This window comes from Pleurodeles waltl, chromosome 1_2 (assembly GCF_031143425.1).
Source record: "Pleurodeles waltl isolate 20211129_DDA chromosome 1_2, aPleWal1.hap1.20221129, whole genome shotgun sequence".
Classification (NCBI taxonomy): domain Eukaryota; kingdom Metazoa; phylum Chordata; class Amphibia; order Caudata; family Salamandridae; genus Pleurodeles; species Pleurodeles waltl.
In genome coordinates, this window is record NC_090437.1 from 171,945,431 (window position 1) to 171,966,827 (window position 21,397).

The window sequence follows — 21,397 nt, forward strand, 5'->3', positions numbered from 1 at the left end:
CACTGAGCACTGGCTCACAACTTAGAAATTCAGAGAACTGACACCACTTTGAGGATTCCGGCAGTTCCTCCTCAGACAAAGAATCAGGGGCGTCGCACTCAAGCATGGCATCCATGATCTCACCGACAATAACACCTCAAACTGCTGAAGACTTAATCTAAGTGCTCTAAGGGTGGCTGCGACATTGTGAGACCATGGTGCTCGACATGGCCCCCGATGCGGCACACCACACATCATATGCGACCACATTTTCACTCTGTCAGTCGAGGAGTAATCACTCCATTGGCTTTCGGCCACCTGCAATCTCATACTCCTTAGTTATGGTACATAAGTCCTGCTGATGGGACTGACCAAGTTGCAATGACCATTACCATAGAGACTGTGTAAAGGGTCACCCCCTTCACTAGTGAAGTACTTAGGACTTGCATCTTCACATGTTATGGAGAACACAACACAGTTCTGTTGTTTGGATAGCTGGGTGCTGTACTGCAGTTATAGTTAGAGTTGTTTCAAATAGTTGTTTCATGTTACTAATATAGCTCGCACCCTTGCCATGTACTGCTAATCACTCCATAAGGAGGCACTCGTGACAACTTTTATAAAAATATCAAGGAAACATTAGAAGTCGAATTATTGAAGAAAATGCTGCATACCTTAGGCATCAAGTTATAGTTACTCTGAAATAACCAACACAATAACTGCTGACATTCTGTGGTTTTGTGCCACTGAATTCAGAATCTCACTATAATGTTCCTGAATCCTTTGTTTTTTAAGTGAATTTCTAAGGTTTTTTAAATTCTATTCCCTAAGTATAACGTCCTTGTAACCTTTTGTTTTTTCCAGTGAATTTCTATGTTTTTTAGTGTAAAGTAATCCAACCAACGCTAAGCACGGCATTTGGCCATGCGTGGCGGGGGTTGGCAGGCCAGGCCCTGCACCCAACCCCCTATAACCATCTAACCCCACCCACGGCCACCACCTAAACCCACCCTGCACATGGCCTAGGTGTGAAGATACGTGTGAGAGGGTGTCTCTGGGTATGAGAGTGGCTGTGAGAGTGTCTGTCTGAATGTGAGAGTGGGTGTGAGAGGGTCTATGTCGGTGTGGGAGAGTCTGATTGTGCTCCAATAGACGAAAGATGCATTCACCTCCACAAAGGATTTCAGATCGGTTTTCAATATGGAGTTGCGGAGTAAACACACTTTCTTTGCCTTCGCCAAGCCCAGGAGCTAGGATCATTTGTCCTTTCCAGAAGTAGAGCTTCTGCTGGGGCACCTTGTATGTTTATATTTGTAAGTGCTTACCATTGAGCTTTAATTTCTGTGAACTGAGCATCATGGCCAGAATGGAAGCTCACCTGCTTGTTTATCCAACAAGAATCCACAGTTTTGCACAAAATGTCCATCCAACTGTAGCACTTTCCACTGGTTAGTTAGCAAGTGCTACCTCGATGGGTGAATTGTCAGTGTGGGGGAGGGGCCGATTTCAGCCCCAGGGCCCCCTTCCCCTGGGGCCCACTACAATGCAATCAGGGGGCCCACTTCCCAGGCTGATTTCTGCCCCAGGGTCCCCATCCCGAGGGCTCGGCCTTATAATATATTTTTTGGGGGAGGGGGGCCATGCGGCCTCCCCTTTACCTGGCAGTTTTTGGCCAAGGGATCCCATCCCCATGGCCTGGCCTTATAATATATTGTTTTGGGGAGGGGGGATAAGCGGCCCCCACTCCCTAGGCCAATTTCGGCCCAAGGAACCCTATCCCCAGGGCCTGGCCTTAACAAATTTTATTTTGCCGATTTTGGTCCGAGGACCAGGGCTTGAAAAATCCACTCGACCACTTGCATTGGCGAGTCTTATTTAATCAGCCTGAGCTATTTTTAATACTTGACACTGAACAGGTGTTCTGTTCAGTTGAAAAGTGGAAAGGCAATAAAAGATGCCTTTAAATCTTGTTCTTATGTCACATTTGCTCTGTGTTCACAAACAGAGGTCAAAAGTCAGTTTTTCTTACAAATAATTTTCCTTATGACTGCAGAGTTCCAGGACTTTGTAAGGAACTGTGTGACCTGCTGCTTAAAATGTAAAATAAAAGGATATAGGGTGTCAGGTTTTTCCTAACATGCAACATTTTAATGACTAAGTCAGCTGTACAAACATTTCAAAATATATTTCAGCAGTTGTAAAAGCCCTTTTTTATATTTCTGTGTGATAAAAAAATATTTTAATAGGAGGAAAACAAATCAGAATACTTTACATGTTGATGTGCAAAGGATATGTTTTCTGAAACCCAATGTTCACAGATTGTTAATACACTATATAGTTTTATCAGTAAAGCTGCAAGTTAGTGAAGAGGTTTTGGGACATTTCTTGGAAAGTTACTGTGTGTAGATAACAATATGTTACCGCATCATGGTTTATTTATATATTTATTACAATTGAGTATTTAAACAAATTGAGAAACACTCCTGCCCTGACGGCAAAGTTGTTAGTAAACTAAAAGAAGTCCTAGATATGTGGGCTAGGCCTAATGGATATGTGGGCTAGATTCTTGTGATGCATGCAGCAAACTTTAGTCTACCTAATCAAACAAAAGAGGTTTTTTTGTACTACAGAAATGCTGAGCTCACATATTTGAAGGTGCAATCATATGTGAGATTTTAGAAAAAGGCGGCTCTGTAAACTATTTCCCTAGTATCACACAATTTGAGACCCGTTTACAGGTCAAGTACATTACAGTTAGATCGAGTAGATTATTTAAGTTACTCGAACTGCAGGTCTAGTAACATTTTCATGATTTTTCGAGCCCTGCTGGACCCCATACCCTGAGCTTGGCTATCTCTACTGGGTGCCCTCCAGTGTGCAATGGGTTCACAGGGGGGGATCCTCAAGGCCCGGTGGTCCCAGCTGGCTTCCCACTTCCTGCGGGAGCCGGCATTGCTGTCACAGACAGGCAGCTGCTAAACATAGAGCTCCCTGTCTGCATGTCTGCAAGCAGGGAAACAGAGGAAACGTGCGTTCCCAGCAAATGAGAGTTGTTTGACAGGTCTTGCTTGCTGAAACTGGAGTGTTTGCTGTGACTTAGCGGGAGCCGTCAAAGCTCCTGCCAAGTCATAGCAAATAGCTATGTCCCAGAGGTGTGAACCCCGGGACATAGCAGGAGACGGCCCCGGTGGGTGGAGGTCCCCAGGACCATTATTGGCTCCTTGAGGGAGGCCATGTGGCCCCCTCCAACACTTGAATTTGCACCAGGTAGGTCATGTTCCCCGGGGCCCACGACAAACCCCATTCATTATTTCAATTCAGCCCCAGGGAGGAGGCGTCCCCGGGGCTGGTGGGGGTTATTTTCAAACAATTGCTTCTGTGTTAGAAATGGGGTTTATAGTTGGCAGTGGTTCGCACCCTGTCCAAGTACGGTCCCTCACTCTAGTCAGGGGAAGGGAGTCACACAGCTAAAAATAACCCCAGCTCACACGAGCAGTCAGGCTTATCGCAGAGGCAATGTGTAAAGCATTTGTACACACACACACACAAACAGTGAAAACACCACAAAAGTACTCCACACCAGTGTAGAAAATAGCCAATATTTATCTGAGTAAAACAAGACCAAAATAACAAAAATCCAACATACACATGTAAAGATTTCAATTTTCAAAAACTAAATCTTAGTAAAACGCATAGCAACACAATAGCTCTAACTAAGGCTATCACGGCGCCTTGACAGAGTCATTCCCAACAGTCCGATGCCACTTGCGAGGAAGCGCGGGCCAGTCACAGAGTCGCACGGACCCTAGGTCGAGTACCTTGGAAAACAATGAGGAAACAAAGATGTTGCACCGAGTCAGGGAGGTGAGGTGTGGCTGGAGCCGGTGCGGTGTCGGTTCCTTACTGCTACTGGGGAGGTGAGGCGTCAGTTCCTTACTGCTAGGCAGGGGAGGTGGGGCGTTGGTTCCTTATGGTTGCAGGGGAGGCGATGCAGCATTGGTGGCGAGGCTTTGGTTCCTCACGAATCCGCGGGGCCTATGAATCCAGCAGGTCAAGATGCGAGGTGTCGACTTTGAGGTGTCGCAATCACCCCACAGGGCCACAGGTACTGCGACGGATTCAGAGTCGGGCGTACGGACATCAGTGACATGGCACTCATGCTGTGCTGCAGCGGAGTCGGCCTGTTTTCCAGGTCCAGTCGTTGAGGTCGGGGGTGGGGGGAACTCCGGGGCAGGCGGCGGTACAGAGTCGGAGAGTGGTGCCAGTTCCGAAGTCGCTCTGGAGTCAATGTGCTTAGTTTCTTCTTGGTTGCCCCAGAGCTCACTTTCAAGTGCCCAGGAACTGGATTTGGCACCACTTGACAAGTCAGGACTCTCAGCAAGAGAGCCCAGGCACTGGTAGGTGACGTCTTTGATGGCCCTGAGACTTCTTGACAGGAGGCAAGCTCAGTTCAAGCCCTTGGAGAACCTTGGAAAGCAGGATGCAAAATGCTAATTCCAGTCCTTTCACTCCAAGGACAGAAGCAGCAAGCAGCAGGCCAGCACAACAAAGCAACAGATAGAGTGCCAGTCCCTCCCATAGCATCCAGCTCTTCTTCCTGGCAGAATGTCCTCAGTCCAGAAGGGTTCTAACTTTGTGGGGTTGAAGGTACAGTACATACACTCATTTCTATCTTTGAAGTAGGCAAACTGCCAAGAGAAGTCTTTGTAATGCACACGACCCTGCCTTTCCCTTCCCTGGCCCCAGACACACTTCAGGGGGCTGGAGACTGCTTTGTGTGAGGACAGGCACAGCCCTATGCAGGTGCAAGTGTCAGCTCCTCCCACCACTCTAGCTCAGGAAGACCCATTAGCCTAGTAATGGGCCATCAGGGTATGCAGGGCACACCTCAGCTCCCTTTGTGTGACTCTCTAAAGTGAATGCACAAACTACTTTCATCCAGACCCAGACGTGTATTCAGCAGATAGGCAGAAGCACACACTGGTTAAGCAAGAAAATACCCACTTTCTAAAAGTGGCATTTTCAAACCTACAATTCAAAACCAACTTCACCAAAAGATGTATTTTTAAATTGTGAGTTCAGAAACCCCACACTAAACATTTCTAACTACTCCCAATGGGAAATTATACTTAAAAGAGATTTCAAGGCAATCCCCTTGTTACCCTATGGAAGAGATGAACGAGTTACTTACCTTCGGTAACGACTTTTCTGGTGGATACATTAGCTACCTGTGGATTCCTCACCTAATGAATACTCCCATGGCGCCAGCATTCGACGGAAATCTTCTTACTAGTCTCTGCACGTCGACGAGGACGTCACTCTAGCCCACGCGACGCCGTCTGACGTCATACAGGCAATAAGAGGTCCTCGACGACGTGCGGACGTCAGTACCAATCATTTTTTACGTGCATGAGAACAACCAGGCAATGCAATGAAAGAGCAAGGCAACATCCCATTACATTGTAAAAATACACAACATTGCATGAATAACTGTAAATCTTTTATATATATATATAACTCTCTCTTTTTAAAATATATATACACATCAAGTATATACACAAAGATATATACATATATACATATATATAAATATAATATATACAACATCTATTGCACCCTCAAAGACCAAGAGGAGCGTACTCAAGGATTACTTGGTAAGACCAGAAAGGCAACGGGGAGGCGGGTGGGACCGTGAGGAATCCACAGGTAGCTAATGTATCCACCAGAAAAGTCGTTACCGAAGGTAAGTAACTCGTTCTTCTGATGGATACAACTACCTGTGGATTCCTCACCTAATGAATAGAGTCCCAAAGCAGTACCACGCCCGGCGGTGGGTGCCTAAATGGTCAAACCAAGAAATCCTGCAGCACTGACCGTGCAAAATGGCCGTCCCTTCTAACCTCAGAATCCAAACAGTAATGTTTTGCAAAAGTGTGAAGGGACGACCAAGTTGCGGCCTTGCAGATGTCGACCACAGGAACACCTCTGGCCAAGGCCGAAGTGGCCGACTTAGCTCTAGTGGAATGAGCTCTAATGCCCTCAGGAGGATCCTTCTTTGCCAAAGAGTAACAGATTTTAATGCAAAGAACAACCCACCTGGATAGTGTTCTCTTGTGGACTGCCTTTCCTCTCCTCTTGCCCACGTATCCAATAAACAGCTGATCCTCCAGCCTGAAATCCTTTGTTCTATCCATAAAGAAGCTCAACGCCCTCTTTGGGTCCAGACGGTGCAGTCTTTCTTCCTCTTTGGAAGGATGAGGCGGAGGATAGAACGTGGACAAAGTAATTGCCTGAGCCAAATGGAAAGGTGAAACAACCTTCGGGAGGAAAGCAGCCTTGGTCCTCAACACCACCTTATCCCCATAAAAAGTTGTATAAGGGGGCTTTACTGATAAGGCCTGCAACTCACTCACTCTCCTTGCTGATGTTATAGCTATCAGGAAGACTGTTTTTAAAACCAAATACCTTAAGGGGCAAGAATGCATAGGTTCAAAAGGGGACCCCATAAGGAAAGTCAGGACCAAGGACAAATCCCATTGCGGCATAACGAATGGCTTTGGAGGATATTTATTTAGAAGACCTTTCAAGAATCTGATAACAATAGGGGATTTAAATAAAGATGGTTGGTCTGGAAGACATATGAAGGCTGACAAGGCCGATAAATAACCCTTAATGGTAGCCACTGCACAACCTTTCTGCGCTAGAGACAGAGCAAAAGACAAAACGTCCGATAGATGAGCATGCAAAGGATCAATCTGCCTCTCTCCACACCACGCAACAAATTTAGACCATCTATTAGCGTAGATAGATTTAGTGGAGTGTCGCCTGGCCGCTAATATAACATCCACTACCTCAGGCGGGAGAGAGAAGGAACTCAGGTTGCCCCGTTCAATCTCCAGGCATGTAGGTGCAGACTCTGGAGGTTGGGGTGTAGAACCTGCCCCTGCGACTGCGAGAGGAGGTCTGCCCTGAAAGGGAGACGGAGGGGAGGGCACATTGAGAGTTGGAGAAGGTCGGGGTACCATACCCTCCTTGGCCAATCCGGAGCTATTAGGATGACTAGAGCCCGGTCCTGGCGAATCTTCCTCAATACTCGAGGAATCAAGGGTATGGGAGGAAACGCGTAAAGCAACTGGCCGCACCAGGTTATTTGAAACGCGTCCCCCAACGCTCCCTGCATCGGATACTGGAGGCTGCAGAATAACGGACAATGCGCGTTCTCTCGAGTGGCAAACAGATCTACCTGAGGAAACCCCCACTTCTGGAAGATTAAACGGACTTGATCTGGATGGAGACGCCACTCGTGGTCTGCCGAGAATTGGCGACTGAGACTGTCCGCACGCACGTTCAAGACTCCGGCCAGATGGTTTGCTATCAAGCAAATCTGATGGTCCTTTGCCCAGGACCATAGTCGAAGAGCTTCTCTGCAGAGAAGGTACGACCCCACTCCTCCCTGCTTGTTTATGTACCACATCGTGGTAGTATTGTCCGTTAGGACCTGTACCGACTGACCACGAAGGGAAGGGAGGAAGGCCTTGAGAGCCAGACGTACAGCCCGTAACTCTAACAGATTGATGTGAAACATCTGTTCCTCTGGAGACCAAAGACCTTTGATCTCCAGATCCCCCAGATGAGCTCCCCACCCTAGAGTGGAAGCATCCGTTATGACTGTGGCCACTGGTGGCGACTGCTGGAACGGCTTTCCTTGTGAAAGATTGTTGCTTGCAATCCACCACTTCAAATCCACAGCAGCATCTCTGGAGATCTTGACAGTACCCTCTAGATCCCCTTTGTGTTGAGACCACTGCCTTCGGAGGCACCACTGAAGAGCCCTCATGTGCCAGCGAGCATGCGTGACCAACAGAATGCAGGAGGCAAACAGACCGAGCAGACGAAGGACCTTGAGGACTGGAACTACCGCTCCATTTCGAAACATTGGAACCAAATCCTGAATATCTTGAATCCACTGAGGCGGAGGAAAGGCCCGACCCAATGTTGTATCCAGTACTGCCCCTATGAACAGGAGGCGCTGAGAGGGCTCTAGGTGAGATTTGGGCTCGTTCACCGAAAAACCCAGGTCGAACAACAACTGGGTTGTTGACTGCAGATGATGCGACACAAGCTCCGGACACTTGGCTTTGATCAACCAGTCGTCCAAGTAAGGGAATACTGCTATCCCCTTCCTTCTGAGTTCTGCCGCAACCACCGACATCACCTTCGTGAAGACTCGAGGTGCTGAAGTAAGACCAAACGGAAGGACCGCAAACTGATAGTGCTGCGATCCCACCACAAACCGGAGATACTTCCTGTATGACTTGAGTATCGGGATATGAAAGTAAGCATCCTGCAAGTCGACAGACACCATCCAGTCTTCCTTGTTCAACGCCAAAAGCACCTGTGCTAGGGTCAGCATCTTGAACTTTTCCTGCTTGAGGAACCAATTCAAGATCCTCAGGTCCAGGATTGGTCTCAAACGACCATCCTTCTTGGGAATCAGGAAATACCTTGAGTAACATCCTCGACCCCTTTCCTGCTCTGGGACCAACTCCACCGCGCCCTTTGAAAGGAGGGCTTGTACCTCCTGTTCTAGCAACAGGAGGTGTTCTTCTGAACAATAAGAAGGGCGGGCGGGATGAGGGGCGGGAACTCCCGAAAGGGAAGGGTGTAGCCTTTTCCCACAACACTGAGAACCCAAGTGTCCGTTGTAACAGTCTTCCATTTGGTGAGAAAATGCTGTAATCTTCCCCCTACAGGAGAGGAGTGAGTGGGAAATGGTGGAAGCCTAAGGCTGCTTCCCCTGCTGCACCCCGCCAGAGGATGAGGAAGAGGCAGAGTGCTGCTGAGAGGCTTCTCTGGTGCGGACCCTACCTCTCCCCCTAAAAGATCTATAGGGATGGGAAGAGGCAGGTTGCTGATATCTTCCCCGAAAGGAAGAGGAGGAAGAGCCACGCCCAAATCCACGAAACCTCCTGAAAAATCTGGAAGAGGCCGTGGAAGAAGGAGCTTGGAGCCCTAACGACTTAGCCGTGGCCCTGCTCTCCTTAAAACGTTCCAAGGCCGAATCAGCCTTGGCTCCAAATAGTTTGTCCCCATCAAACGGGAGATCCAACAATGTGGACTGTACATCCGCAGAAAAGCCCGAGTTACGGAGCCAGGCCTGTCTCCTTGCCACCACAGTTGTGCCCATTGCTCTGGCTACCGAGTCGGTCGTATCCAGTCCCGTCTGGATAATCTGGGTCGCAGCAGCCTGGGCATTTGAAACAACATCCAAAAGACCCTGGGGAAGCTCTGTAAATGATGAGGAAATGTCATCCATCAGAGCATGAATATACCTCCCCAGGATACAGGTTGCGTTGGTGGCTTTCAACGCCAGACTGCAGGACGAAAAAATCTTCTTGGACTGCGTCTCTAGTTTCTTTGAATCTCTGTCCCCAGGCACCGTCGGGAAAGAACCAGGCGCTGACTTGGATGAACAGGAGGCCTGCACCACCAAGCTCTCCGGCGTAGGGTGCCTAGACAGAAAACCAGGGTCAGTCGGAGCCGCCCGATACCTCCTGGCCACGGCTCTGTGAACTGCTGGGGAAGATGCCGGCCTCTTCCACACCTCTAACACCGGATCCAGCAGAGCGTCATTAAATGGCAAAAGAGGCTCCGCCGCAGCTGAGGCCGGATGTAGCACCTCTGTTAGAAGGTTTTGTTTAGCCTCCACCACCGGCAAAGGCAGGTCCAAAAAACTAGCTGCCTTCCGTACCACTGCATGAAAGGAAGCAGCCTCCTCAGTGTATTCTCCCGGGGACGAAAGATCCCACTCAGGGGAAGTGTCCAGCCCACTGGCCGACTCCAGACCACGCAGCCCATCACCCGAGTCCTCTAGCTCTCCTTCCTCCAGGGCTCGTTGGTACTCCTGCTCCTCTAATACACGGAGAGCACGTCTCCTCGAATGAAGCCGTTGTTCAATACGCGGAGTCGACAATGCCTCCGCCGAAGTCGAAGATCGGCGCCGATCTTCAGAAGCCACCGACGCCGCGTCCGGCGCCACAGGTAACTTCGGCGCCGACGAAAGAGCAGTCGAAGCAGATGGACACACCGGAGTCACAGGCCGAAATCCCGACGTCGACGGGATGGAAATCCCCGGGGCCAATCCCTCTGAAGCCACCGGAGCGGCCACCGGCGCCGACACTGGCGCCGAGCCCACATTCCCAAAAGGGAGAAAGGGCATAAAGGGTGCCGGCCGAAGAGGCGCAGGATCACCCAATGAAAAGGCCAAAGGCCCAGCCGGAGCACCCCCTGGAGCCATCTGTTGGAAGATGGCATACATCGCATTCAAGAATGCGGAACTATCGGCTCCAGGGGTGGGAAAAGCCGGATACTGGGGTGCCTGTCTCGGAGGCGACCCCGACGCCGGCCTCGACGTCTGCAACGCCGGAGAAAACACCTGAGGCTCCAATACCTCAATCACCGACGCCTGTCCAGGTGAAGTTGGAGACGCCGGAGAGGGCAACGGCGTCGAAGGATGCGGCGTAACCGTGGGACTGATCTCCCATGTCCTTCGGCGCCGATCCGAAGACCTGGAACGAGTCTCCTTCGAATGACGCCGAGATTCTCTACGGCGCCGGGAGTCTCGATGACGCCGATGTCTTGGAGAAGAAGACTTCTTGTGATGCTTCTCCTTCGATTTCGCCATAAACAGCTTCGCCTCACGTTCCTTGAGGGCCTTTGGATTCATGTGCTGGCATGAATCACAAGTCGAGACGTCGTGGTCGGAGCTCAAACACCAAAGGCAATCGGAATGAGGATCCGTCACCGACATCTTGCCTCCACACTCACGACAAGGCTTGAATCCAGACTTTCTCTGCGACATTATTACCACAGCGAAAGACTACGCAGCAAAAATACACTGTAACCACAAAAGTAACAGTTGCTCCCTCGAAGATAACCGTTTCAAATGCACGGAAAAAAGGGAACTGACGTCCGCACGTCGTCGAGGACCTCTTATTGCCTGTATGACGTCAGACGGCGTCGCGTGGGCTAGAGTGACGTCCTCGTCGACGTGCAGAGACTAGTAAGAAGATTTCCATTGAATGCTGGCGCCATGGGAGTATTCATTAGGTGAGGAATCCAAAGGTAGTTGTATCCATCAGAAAGCCATTGCAGTAAAGAAAAACAAATATAGCAGTATTTAACTATCAGGGCATGTAAGACACACCAGTAATCTACTACTTTTTAAATACAATGCACCCTGTCCATGGGGTCTGCCTTGGGCCTACCTTAGGGGTGACTTACATGTAGTAAAAGGATGGTTTGGGTTCCAAACTGCCCACACAGACACTGCAGTGGCAGGTCTGAGACATGTTTACAGGGATTCTCGTTTGGATGGCACAATCAGTGCTACAGGCCCACTAGTAGAATTTGACTTACAGGCCCTGGGCACACACTGTGCACTGTACTAGGGACAGTAAATCAAACGTGCCAGTCATGGATAAACCAATCACCAATACCATTTAGACAAAGAGCACTTGCACTTTAGCACTGATCAGCAGTGGCAAAGGTCCCAGAATCCTAAAGGCATCAAAAATGAAATTCAGCACTGGGTCAAAAACAGAAGGTCAGAAGACAAAAAGACATTCGAAACCATGCCAAGAGCTGACAGGTTTAACGATATGTGTGTATATATATATATATATATATATATATATATATATATATATATATTTGAGACATTTAGTGTGAGACGACAATTATTGAAGCATGTAGAAAAGTGGAGCTCTAGAGAGAGTATACTGTTAAAAGAAAAGCAGAGGAGATCTACAAAGGAGTCTCAATGGAGATTCATAACAACGTTAATAGTTCACACTCCAAAGTTAGAGCAGTTTTGCAGAAACACTGGCACCTATTAAGGAGTTATCCACGGATAGGTGGGGATATAGGCAATGCCCCCAGATAATATTCCGCAGAGGAAAAGTCCATGAAATATATGTTAGTAAATAGTGATATTAGATAACGTAGATGCAGGAATACTTGGTTACAACAAGGGGATTGATTTTCAAGTGTTCCAAATCTAAAGCATGCAGGAATGGGGAAAATATCAAGAGAGTTGTGATTGGAGTTATGGTAGTACATAGAATTAAGATACAGTAGAACTGTGGGAGTGATTTTGTAGTTTATATTCTGAAGTACAGCTAACAAAATTGTGTGTGGGAAGTACTATAGTACAAGCCCAAAAGATAATTTTAAATCTGAGAGCCTTACAAAATGATGATATGACGTATCCAGTGGCCAGACATATTCATGAAGTACATGTTGGGAGAGTGGATAATCTCAAGTATAGTGTGATTGATGGTATATTGAAAGACGTAAGAGGAAGCAACAGAGAAAAAAGTTGAGAATCTTTGACTCCAAATACATAATAGTCTTTGATACTAAAGTACCTAATGGACTAAATTGTAGTAAGGAATTGCATGTACGTTTCTAAAAATGAGAATATTGTCAAAATGCATCTCTGCTCCTGTTTAGAAAAATATTTCTAGGGGATTTTGTCAATGTTTTTAATGTTGTTTTTAATTGTTTTTTTCAGGGCTGGTCAATAAGAATAATATGCAGAAGCAGAAGAGCTTTGTATCTTAAAATTTGATTGATCTTTTGGGGGCCAGATATGTGATATGTCTATGCCCACAAGGGCTTTATTGGAATAATGAAAGATAGGGACAATGTATATATGGAATTTATATAAGGAATTATGGCATATGGAACATTAACACTAGGCAGTATGCAGACTGCTTATTTGTTATCCAAAGTGGGGAATATGGACTATGAACAAAAGTTATTGAAACGTTAATTGCCATAGTAATGTAGAAAGTGATCGTCCCGTAAATGGTCCATATCGTTGAGTGAAGTTTGGGCTGAAAGACTGATATTGCAAAGCTCATACAAATAGTTTTTTTTCAAATTTTGACCATATGGTTTTGTGTAAGTGGTGATAATATTGGATATACCCGCTATGAAAAGAAAAAGGAACTTGGAATTTAAAACTGTTTGTTTAGTAATGGTCACGTATGGGGTTGAAAGTCAAGTAAACATGGCGTCGAACAGGTTGAGAAAGGCAGAAAGTGCTGAAACACGTTCCTGTTCTCCATTTTGCCAAGTGGATTAAATGTGATTTCACTCGGAACACAGAGTGCCTGTCTTCTTTATACTTCAAGGAGTGTGGAGATATATATATATATATATATATAAAATGCCTCTTTTTGTATGGTCAACCCAAGTTGTTTTGACTGATGCTGCTGTTTTTTTATTCAGAGTACGCTGATGCCTGTAACCAGACCTTGTGTCAGTACCCTGACCCCAAAACATGTATGTTACATTGGCTATACCCAATTAGCATAAGCTAACTTACCTGTAAGTCCCTAGTACATGGTACCCAGGGCATGTAAGTTAGAGAGTCACCCCAGGGATTGCAGCACTGTTTGTGCCTCTCTGGGTGTGGCAAATGTAAACCAAGTCTCCCAGTCTGCCTCTGCAGACTGGAAGAGAAGTTGTAAACTGCTGGCCTGGCTTTGCCATTTAAACCAAAGGCAAAGCCAAATCTCTCTCTCCAATATGAGTACGTCATCAGGCCTACTAAGCCCTAAGGAAAGGTCCAGTATTTTTCAGGGGCAGAACATATATTTTACAGGTTCTGGTAGGAAAAACGTAAAACTGATGTTTTTACTGTGGAAAGATTTGGTCACCTCATTGGCGAGTACAGGTTACAAGCTGACCCCTCAGCTGTGCTAACTTCTGAAAGGTGCAATTAAAGTTGATATACCAATAAATTACTGCGTTACTTCAATTCTGTTTTTTTTTAAAGGTGAATTTGTTAAAAACATGGTACTTCCCAGATACTAGGGCGGCACTCCATAAACGTTTTAAAAAATATATCGAAAAATATAAATACATTTCCGTAGCTATTAACACTTTAATAAGGCAGAAATAGGTAGGGACCAACAATAAAAACTACTACTTGCCTATATTTAGGGCCCTATTCAAGAACACAGCTAAAGTGTAGTAAAAAAATATGTCTTTCTTTTAATTTTGTAAAGGCAGCCATTAGCCAAATATATACTGCCTTGTCATCAGAATGTACTGCTGTAGTTACAGAGGTATACCATGATGTAATATGAAAGGGTATAGGCAGTGCATAGAGAAGGAGGAAGTTATACTTATAGCTGTGCGGTTAACAAACAGAAAACATTATTTATGGACGTGTGAAGGTTGTGCATAATTTATAAATGTAAGGTATAACTCAAACTTTACAATTTCTAATGTTTGCGTAGTTCAAATTTGGTTTGTACAGAAAGAATAAAGTTATCCTAACTATAAATAAGTTGTAACCTTTGTTTTTTAATTGAATACTCACACACACATACATATGTATATGTATTGATTTTCACTGAAAAAAATTAAGGTTAAAGCAACGTTATAGATAGGTGAAAATGTCAGTGAAAGCGTACCATTTTGAATGTACAAAACCATGTGTTATAGTTATCTCAAGTAACTGTAACTCATGACATAAAGTAACTATAACTCCCACCCACCATGTACAGTGTTGTCATCAATGTTATTGGGATGTAAAAGTCCTCTGCATGGTAAGAGATGCGTACCTCTGCCAGAGTGCCCAACTGCACTGTTGCCTGGATCCCTAACGTTGATTTGTTGTCACAGGCAAACAGATTATGTGTGATCCATGCCATGACATAGGCTTGTCTCCCAGATAGTGGTCTTGTTGGACCGGAAAAGGTGCCAGAAACGCTACCCTAATAGGGGTGGAAGGGAACCACCTTCATCGAGAGTTAAGCAGCACTAGCATGGTGGTGGAAGCATACCATGTAGTGAGTGATCAGTAATAGTGAATAGGTCCTTTTTCCCTGTGCCAATGGAGTGAGTCCTACAGGCTCCTTTATCATTCTAAATGTTCTTCTGCTGTGTGCTTAACTCACCCTAGGCCTAAATCATGTAGATGTGGAGTACTGCGCAATGCAGGAGTAGTGACTCAGAATTGGATGTATGTGTGCCAGAGATGGGTGCAGTACAGGGTTAGAGCAGTACTGTGCAGTATATGTGTGGCTAGTGCATGTACTAAGTGTATGTATGACTGCAGGGAATACATTACATGAGAGATGTACATGGACTGGGCAGTTGTGCCAAATGGAAGCATGTGCTGGTTGTATTTGTGTGAAATATAATACATTAAGGGATGAAATATGCAGCCCACACATGGTGGGTGTTTGTGTGCTGGAGTGTGGGTGTTTGCACATAGCATACCCTGGTACAATACAGAAAGGCTACAGTACTGAGCATTGTGGTCAGAATGAATGTGTGTGCTGAATGCATATGTCCCAGTAGTGACACAATGCATGGAGGTGACAGAACTGGAGAGTAAGTGTGCTGTTAATATACACTGAGTGCAAGTGTGCCTGCAATGGTACACTACATAGAGGGCAATGGGTTCCATTTTGGGAGGCCTCTGCATGCCAGGCAAAGATATGAGGAGTAGAGGAATCTCCACAGACAGATTTATGTAATGCTGCATTCCTGTGATCTAGGTGAGACACACACTGGAGGAAGGGATTCTCCCTGTACACCTCAAATGGTTGCTCTTTGATTCAGTGTTAGATCACAAGGAAAGGGCCTAGGCACATCTCAGGAAAGGAGCTGGGGCTGAAAAGGGAATTATAAAGAGTAGGGCTGGGAGTCCAGGACTAACCTCTTGATGCACATGTTACTGTGGCTCACATCCAGGTGACATCAGCTTCACAGTCTTATCTGCTGTGACAGACAGTCTTTCAAGAGGAAATAAGAAAAGAAGAAATGTACATTTTAAAAGAAGCAGAACCCCAATACAAAACTTCAAAGACTCAGACCCTAAATCATATTTGGTGTCTGGAAAAGGACTGTAAGCAGGGGAGGTTAAGACCCCAGAATCTGTAATCTGCCAAGCAGCCAGACAGGCTGTGTAAGGAGGAGAAGCTCTGGAAGACTTCTACCTGTGACCAGGTCTGGGGGCCAAGACCTGCTAGTCTTAGAGCTGGGTGAGAGAAACCAAGACTATCTCCCCTGGAGCATGGAGCACCAACACCTGCCTGCATGCCAAGGCAAGTGTGCCCTGTGATGAAGAGGAGAGCATTGGAGTGAGTGAGGTCTAGTAGGGAGCCCAGTCAAGTGGACTCTGGTTGCGAGGTCTGAGGTGTCAGCTGCGGCAGAGATTGGGTCGTTGCCTGCATGCAGATTCTGGTCAGCGACCCCAGTATGCCAGGAGGGGCCACTGTGATGTGAGCTGTGTAAGTAGCACCGTGTGAAAAGTGCTAGGACCAAGCTGCCTCACTGTAGTGACCCTATATGCCAGAGAACTTATTGGTCCAGGTGCGTTGAGACTAGTGTCTGCCTTTATCGGCGACCCCATATGCCAGGAGGGTTTGCTGTAGTGAGTGTGATCGCACCGGAAGAGCCTGCACAACACTGAGTACCACAACAACCCCATATGCCAGGAAAGGTTGCCGATATCACTATGGCCAAGAGTATGGGTCGTTGCCCGGACAAAAAGATTGCAGCTCTGGCCGGTGGGTCAAGCCCACACTCCGAGACCTGCACCTGACTGATTCCCCTAGGACCCCACGGATGCCACCAGAGATGTCATACCCTGTATTAGGCTCCAATTGGAAGCTGAACGCTTCCATACAGCCTGAGCAGGTACAACTGAAACTGGGCCTTTGGGGGCCCAGGGGACTTGCTAAATGTGCTGGGGCACCATGGACACTTTTGACTAATTTCTAGAAGTCAAAGAGGAATTCCTGGGTACAGTCGACTAATAAGCATTACATGGTTACGACCACCAATGGATAGGGAATAACTCCAACCATGTTATAAGAAAGAGGGTGGGATTAGGGATTTGCCTGACAACATCTAGTATTTCAATTCAAACCTTGCAATGTTTAATAAAAGTGACTGTCATAAAGAAATGTAATAAAGTTCGTTAAAAAAAAAAAATCTATGTGTTTTGAGTCTTTTTTTTTAACATTTTTAAATCTACAAAGTGCAGCCATAGAACTCACTACAAGGGGACTCTGCGCTGCAGCTGCACAGCATAGAGCTCCAGCTAGGAGCTTTAAATAAATATGGTAAGCTCTCCTGATTTTTAATGCTCAAGGAGACTAAGGGCCCGATTTAGAGTTTGGTGGAGGGGTTACACCGTCACAACAGTGACGGATATCCAGTCCTCCGCAGTATAAAACCCATAGGTTATAATGGGATTTATATGTCAGCAGGCGGGACATCCGTCACCGTTGTGACAGAGTAACCTCTCCGCCCAACTCTAAATCAGGCCCTTAATATTTTTTATAATGTTGCTGGGGGGCTGCTTAACTCTCAGCATCCCCGTAACATTAAAGGAAATGCTTGGTTGGGCCAATGCCTCTTCTAGGGGCACCATAAGCAAGAAAACATGTACTTAAAAAAATAAATCCTAGCGCTTTAAGGAGCGCACCATACCCGAGTAGTGAATAATAAATTAACAGCTCATTTATTATACACGTTTTCATTTTATATTTTTTGTGGGTGTTCCAGTTCCCACCTGTGACACCTACATGTTTTGTTTTTGTTGAGGGCTACGGGGGGAAGACCCAGAGCCCCTGTGGCCCCAGCTGGCACTCATCATGTGTACATTAGAAAACTGCCCCATGGGATAGGATCCCTGAGGACTGAAGAGGCTCAAGGAATGTATTGGTACTGGGGAATGGGATCCGTGGGGCTTCAATGTGGCTTAGGGAGGGGACTGCACGCACCTCCCCTTTTAAATTGATTTGGCCCCGTGGATGGGGCCCTCTGGACCTGCAGAAGGCTCAGTGAGGAGGCATGCCACATTCCCCTTTTAAATCCATTATGCTGCCACCCCCTTTTGTTTTGAAGGCATATGAGCCTGTGCTTTTATATTTAAAGAAATCCTGTTGATTCACAGATTCACCACAAACATATTCTTTTTAAAATAGGTTTTTGGCCCCGAGGGTGCCTTTGATATTGCCTCATAGAAAAAGCCCTGTTGTGGTAAATTATCGGGTTTGCTACTATCTGGAGATGCTGTGGAAGATTCTTACAACACCAGCAGAGTGCATCACAGACAAACACACAAACAATGAAAGGGACAAAGACTATGATGTTTTACATACTACAATAGCCATGCTCACTGACTGTCCTATTCCAAGACCCATCATATCCTGAAGAACCGAAATGCCAGGTTTCTCGTCACATCTGAAGCAAAAGATTAGATCCTACTCTCTACTGCAGACAAAAACATACCTTTAGTCGCAGTGACTGTGAAGAGCAGCTCAGAAATTACCAATTACAGTACAATCCATAAACAGTAAGGACATCCTCACCAGAGAAGGAGCTGTGATCAACAGCTTGGTGTTCCACTAGGAGCTCAGGTTAGATGGGTAGAGTGGAGGAACAGGCCACACTCAAGTGCCCTTGGATCCCTGCTCCAAGTTCACCATGACCAGATGGTGAATTCCTAATGGAAGAATAAATGGTAAGCCATCATCATGCACTCTCCTCCTACCCTCCCACGACAACTGTTCTGCCTTCTGTAATGGTTTGACCTACAAGTTAGGGTATCACTGTTAATGAATAAACACTGATGCCTCAGACATGACAAAGACATAGCTTAATCAGAAGGGCTGGTTGCCCTAACACTAATGGCCCAACTCAACAGCACGCCATGACAGGAAGACACTGTGCTTATCCTTCAAGCAAGCGGATGATGTTGCCAAGACAGTGACATTTTGAAGTACAGCCTGTCCATCCTCCATCAAAACAATCACTCTGGCCTCCTGATGAGATTACGCTAGCTGTAAGCATTTACCTACCCAGACGTATCCAATGAGTGACTTGGCAGTGGGGCACAGACAGTCCCGTAGCGCTCCAGAAGCAGCCCCAAACAGCATATCAAACGCTCGGGAGAAACAACCACAGGGCTCCCTAGACTAAGAGATGAACCCGGTGCTGCTCCATTGAAGAATGTCAGAGTTGTAGTTGGCCCCAAAGGAGTTTCCAGAATCTTGCAATGTGCCACGCAGTTCATAGTCTCTCGAACACAGCCTACGGACATAAAGCATCTAGATGAATGTTATATTAGTTGTATCAATTGTTGTCTAACTCCAGTATTGCTCCATGTCTGAGCAAAGATTGGAACAGTTGGGCAATGGCAGCAGGCTGTTGCATGTATCTGCTGATTGACCCTGAGACATGACAAATTCGCTTGCAGAGTCCTATTGTTTCTACTAGTTTACCTGATTAGACTGCCCAGGCTCTGATCTGCTTTTTGTTGTTATGTCGCCAGAACATTATGTCACCTTCACCCTCCACGAGGACTGTCACTTATACCTACGTACACCCATCCTTCAAACGTGTCACAGTACATGTGATTAGACAATGAAAAGGGATTGGGGGGGACAGCTCACTCCACACACCATCCATTGTGTGTGCCTGTGTCCTTCACGCTGCTGCAGCACTGATGCACTACGCAACAAAGCAAAGATCTCGAAGTCAACGCAAGTTAACTTGAAAACACTGACTTTCTCCGCTATGATTTATTTTACCCTTCACTCCATGCATTTGAACGTCATTATATACTTGTTCGAAACAATGAAGAGAAGTGCCACTTACTGTCTTTCAAATGTGGTGATCAACTAACGATGATGTATTCTTACAACAAAAAGGGCCCTCTGAGTGCCAATTATGTACAGTACTAGTGCCATCATAAATATCTATCTATTGTTTCGTACACATGCTGGGGTAGGCGTTACTCTACTCGCAGGTTCTGCACAGATGTTACGCACCTTCTCTAATACTCGTTGGGACATTCCTCTCCTGCTTCTAAATGTATTTTCCAGTTAAGAAGTCAGTGCGTGAGCTGCATCTAAACAGCGTGAGCATCGAGTATCAATCACCCCTCCTCACGGACCCCCTCCCGTTTGAGGGTGCTCTCAGGAACTGAGTTGAGAATTATGTCCAGGCACAACATGGAGCATGCCCAGAGTGCAAACAGCCTCCTTGCTTCACTGAACATGCTCAAGCGAGGCGTGTCTCCACTTTGAGCGCGCGCACTTCATTTCTCGTAATTCATCGAAAGCTGAGGACTCCAGCTCACCGGCGCTAGTGTTGACACCCGTTGAACATTATTTGATTAGTCCTCTGTATTCTGTCAGGACCGGAGGCTTCGGAATATGCTTTTCTCTCTCTTAACTGCCAAAACACAGCAGCCAATGAAATTTAACAAAACAAAATAACTACATTTCCCATAAATACAGTAGTTCCAGTCCACCAATCACCATTAACCTGTCCATATAACCGTCCCTTGTGAAGTAGTCCTTCCTCTTTCTTTGCCAAGAGATAAGTGTATTTTTTTTATCTCACTTCATTCTATACTATTGTGTATTCTATTTGTTTTATTATCTGGCACAAAGTGGAGCGGGAGCGGGCTCTGAACGTGCTGAGGCACTCTTTTTAAGTGACGCGCCCTCCCCCCCTTTGTTCGCTTTCATTATTCATTTTCATTGTGTGGGAGCCGGCTCTGCCGGCGGGCGCGCTCGCATCTAGCTTTGGAGTTGTTCCGACTCCTAGACCGCGGCGCGCGCTAGAGGCTTAGTCCTCTTTTCATTTCCACATGCGCGCATGCGCACTACTCGTTCTTTCAGAACCTGGGAGATCGAGTTGTGTGCAACGCGCCGAAGCCTGAGAAAAGGCTATTTTTAGCGTGTTTCGTTCCAAATTTGAAATGCTTGAGCCCAGAACACCCGATGGGGCGATTACAACATAAACAGCTCGGCTGAGGGGTTAGCAGGAGCTCCCTCCACGCTTGAATTTACTATTGTGCCATTATCAATAATATTTAAACTTTAAAAGAATTGTGTGCAAGTCAGCTAAGTACTGACCTGTTTTCCGGCTGGGAAGGACAAATCCCCCGTGATCTCCTCCATCTTCCTCTGTGAACATGGCGTACTACACCGGAGAGGATGATTTCTATCAGGACCAACCTGATTTTGCTGATGAACACATGGAGGAAAGACTAGTGGAAGCCCTGGGATATCATGTCCAGGACTCCGTCAACCAGGCTCTTATTAATGCGCTAAAACCCTTTGCCCAGCCCTTAAGATGATTTGGGCAGCGTGAACTGAGGGGTCGCCCTCTGCTAGAAGCTGGTTCGCAACCCGACCAAATTCCAGACCTGGCTGTGTCCCAGGGAGCCTTGAAAAGACCTTTATCCTCGGCCGACATACTAGCAAATATGGCCGCCTCAGTGATGTAGGATCACGGCTATGATGTCTATTCCTCCTTAGACGCTTCTGAGGGTAATAGAGAATCTAGGCCGGACGACCTCTCTTCCTCT

The 21,397-nt window shown here is 46.5% G+C and overlaps 1 protein-coding gene across 12 annotated transcripts in view; it reads right to left on the minus strand.

Moving 5' to 3' along the window:
• Nucleotides 1-20,250, minus strand: part of LOC138299112 (zinc finger protein ZFP2-like) — a 193,739-nt gene extending 173,489 nt beyond the window's left edge. For 2 of the 12 annotated variants that reach the window (XM_069237204.1, XM_069237214.1), the window contains exons 1-2: nucleotides 19,848-20,114; nucleotides 18,876-19,107 (exon numbers count right to left, since the gene is read on the minus strand). In XM_069237204.1, the coding sequence (XP_069093305.1) occupies nucleotides 18,876-18,953 (78 nt within the window). In that variant the 5' untranslated portion in view covers nucleotides 18,954-19,107; nucleotides 19,848-20,114. Of the gene's footprint in view, nucleotides 1-18,875; nucleotides 19,108-19,847 lie in introns of all 12 variants that reach the window. The other 10 variants (XM_069237225.1, XM_069237167.1, XR_011204712.1 and 7 more) reach the window with 9 other exon arrangements.
• Nucleotides 20,251-21,397: the final 1,147 nt, after the last annotated feature.